Here is a 3,013-nt window from a genome sequence, read left to right on the forward strand (position 1 = left end):
TAAAAGTCTTTGCAAGATTAAAATTCACCCCGTGTGCTTTTGGTCAGATTAGGTAATGACTAAGATGCTAAATGAGCGGCTTCAATGCTATTCTGTTGAAATACAGAATAATAGGTTTTGGCGCAATTAGTTCAGAGATACTTGGCAGCCGCTTCTTCATGTTTTGTGCTCCGATCCTGCTGCATGCTGTTTATTATATTACGTTCTCTGTGTCAGTGGTTTCAATTGCTGTTATTTTAAGTCCAAATGTATCCCAGGCACTCCTCTGATTCTGGGTTATCATTTGTCTCCCACCGCCATCGCTCTGTCAGTAGTGCCCATCTCCATCGCTCTGTCAATAGTGCCCACCTCCATCACTCTGTCAATAGTGCCCACCTCCATCGCTCTGTCAATAGTGCCCACCTCCATCACTCTGTCAATAGTGCCCACCGCCATTGCTCTGTCAATAGTGCCCTTCTCCATCGCTCTGTCAATAGTGCCCTTCTCCATCGCTCTGTCAATAGTGCCCACCGCCATCGCTCTGTCAATAGTGCCCACCGCCATCGCTCTGTCAATAGTGCCCACCGCCATCGCTCTGTCAATAGTGCCCACCGCCATCGCTCTGTCAATAGTGCCCACCGCCATCGCTCTGTCAATAGTGCCCACCGCCATCGCTCTGTCAATAGTGCCCTTCTCCATCGCTCTGTCGATAGTGCCCACTGCCATCGCTCTGTCGATAGTGCCCACCGCCATCGCTCTGTCGATAGTGCCCTTCTCCATCGCTCTGTCGATAGTGCCCTTCTCCATCGCTCTGTCGATAGTGCCCTTCTCCATCGCTCTGTCAATAGTGCCCTTCTCCATCGCTCTGTCAATAGTGCCCTTCTCCATCGCTCTGTCAATAGTGCCCACCGCCATCGCTCTGTCAATAGTGCCCTTCTCCATCGCTCTGTCAATAGTGCCCACCGCCATCGCTCTGTCAATAGTGCCCACCGCCATCGCTCTGTCAATAGTGCCCACCGCCATCGCTCTGTCAATAGTGCCCACCGCCATCGCTCTGTCAATAGTGCCCTTCTCCATCGCTCTGTCAATAGTGCCCACCGCCATCGCTCTGTCAATAGTGCCCTTCTCCATCGCTCTGTCAATAGTGCCCATCGCCATCGCTCTGTCAATAGTGCCCACCGCCATCGCTCTGTCAATAGTGCCCACCGCCATCGCTCTGTCAATAGTGCCCACCGCCATCGCTCTGTCGATAGTGCCCACCGCCATCGCTCTGTCGATAGTGCCCATCTCCATCGCTCTGTCGATAGTGCCCATCTCCATCGCTCTGTCGATAGTGCCCATCGCCATCGCTCTGTCAATAGTGCCCACCGCCATGTCAATAGTGCCCACCGCCATCGCTCTGTCAATAGTGCCCATCTCCATCGCTCTGTCAATAGTGCCCTTCTCCATCGCTCTGTCAATAGTGCCCTTCTCCATCGCTCTGATAATAGTGCCCTTCTCCATCGCTCTGTCAATAGTGCCCACCGCCATCGCTCTGTCAATAGTGCCCACCACCATCGCTCTGTCAATAGTGCCCACCGCCATCGCTCTGTCAATAGTGCCCTTCTCCATCGCTCTGTCAATAGTGCCCACCGCCATCGCTCTGTCAATAGTGCCCTTCTCCATCGTTCTGTCAATAGTGCCCACCGCCATTGTTCTGTCAATAGTGCCCACCTCCATTGTTCTGTCAATAGTGCCCTTCTCCATCGCTCTGTCAATAGTGCCCTTCTCCATCGCTCTGTCAATAGTGCCCACCGCCATTGCTCTGTCAATAGTGCCCATCTCCATCGCTCTGTCAATAGTGCCCTTCTCCATCGCTCTGTCGATAGTGCCCACTGCCATCGCTCTGTCGATAGTGCCCACCGCCATCGCTCTGTCAATAGTGCCCTTCTCCATCGCTCTGTCAATAGTGCCCACTGCCATCGCTCTGTCAATAGTGCCCACCGCCATCGCTAGTCGATAGTGCCCACTGCCATCGCTCTGTCGATAGTGCCCACCGCCATCACTGTGCCAGAAGTGACCGGTCCCTCTGCCCATAAAGCCTTTTTTTTAATAGCGCCTTTAACGTAGTGGAATGTCCCAAGGTGCTTCACAGCAGTATTATGCGATAAAAATTTGACACTGAGACGCATTAGCGCAGGTGACCAAAAGCTTGGTCAAAGAGGTGGGTTTTAAGGAGCATCTTGAAGGAGGAGAGAGAGGCAGAAAGGTTTAGGTAGGGAGTTCCAGAGCTTGGGGCTCAGGCAACAGAAGGCACGGCCACCAATGGTAGAGCGATTATAATCAGGGATGCTCAAGAGGGCAGAATTAGAGGAGCGCAGACATCTCGGAGGGTTGTGGGGCTGGAGGAGATTACAGAGATAGGGAGGGGCGAGGCCATGGAGGGATTTGTAAACAAAGATGAGAATTTTGAAATCGAGGCGTTGCTTAACCGGGAGGCAATGTAGGTCAGTGAGCACAGGGGGTGATGGGTGAGCGGGACTTGGTGCGAGTTAGGACACAGGGCTGCCGAGTTTTGGATCACCTCTAGCTTATGTAGGGTTGAATTTCCCCCTGAAACTTTACCTGTAAATCACTCCATCCCATAATTTCTCTTAAAACCTCTTAAAATTGATCTCTCATCCCATCCCAGGAGATTATTTTTCAGTTAGCCAAGTGATTGACAGGTGTAGACGACCATCAGTCTGAGACTCCAAAGGTACAGGGAAATCCTGAAACGACTGCGAGAAAATTGGAGTTTATGTACTTGGCTTCTCTTGTTGTCACTTGGCTTTGAATGGTGGTTTTAGACACCAGACTCCACAATGGTGAATACACCTTTGTTACCAGTTTGTTCGGAGTGCGGCATGGTATTTTCCTCTTTCAAACCTGCCAGTCCTTATCCCCCATCTTCCATCCACTTTAACACGTGTTCCTTTACTGATGTACTGAGTTTGCATCTTTTAGTTGCTTAAGCACGAGGGCACTTTGCAAAAATGGGGACCAGCTGCAGAAA

The 3,013-nt window shown here is 51.4% G+C and overlaps 1 protein-coding gene across 1 annotated transcript; it reads right to left on the reverse strand.

The window, feature by feature from the left end:
- Positions 1-279: 279 nt before the first annotated feature.
- On the reverse strand, positions 280-1,968 carry LOC139235165 (uncharacterized protein DKFZp434B061-like). Its single transcript, XM_070866384.1, has one exon. The coding sequence runs from the start codon at positions 1,966-1,968 to the stop codon at positions 280-282; it is 1,689 nt and encodes a 562-aa protein (XP_070722485.1).
- Between the last annotated feature and the right edge of the window lie 1,045 nt (positions 1,969-3,013).

Source organism: Pristiophorus japonicus, chromosome 22 (genome assembly GCF_044704955.1).
Source record: "Pristiophorus japonicus isolate sPriJap1 chromosome 22, sPriJap1.hap1, whole genome shotgun sequence".
NCBI classification, from domain to species: Eukaryota; Metazoa; Chordata; class Chondrichthyes; family Pristiophoridae; genus Pristiophorus; species Pristiophorus japonicus.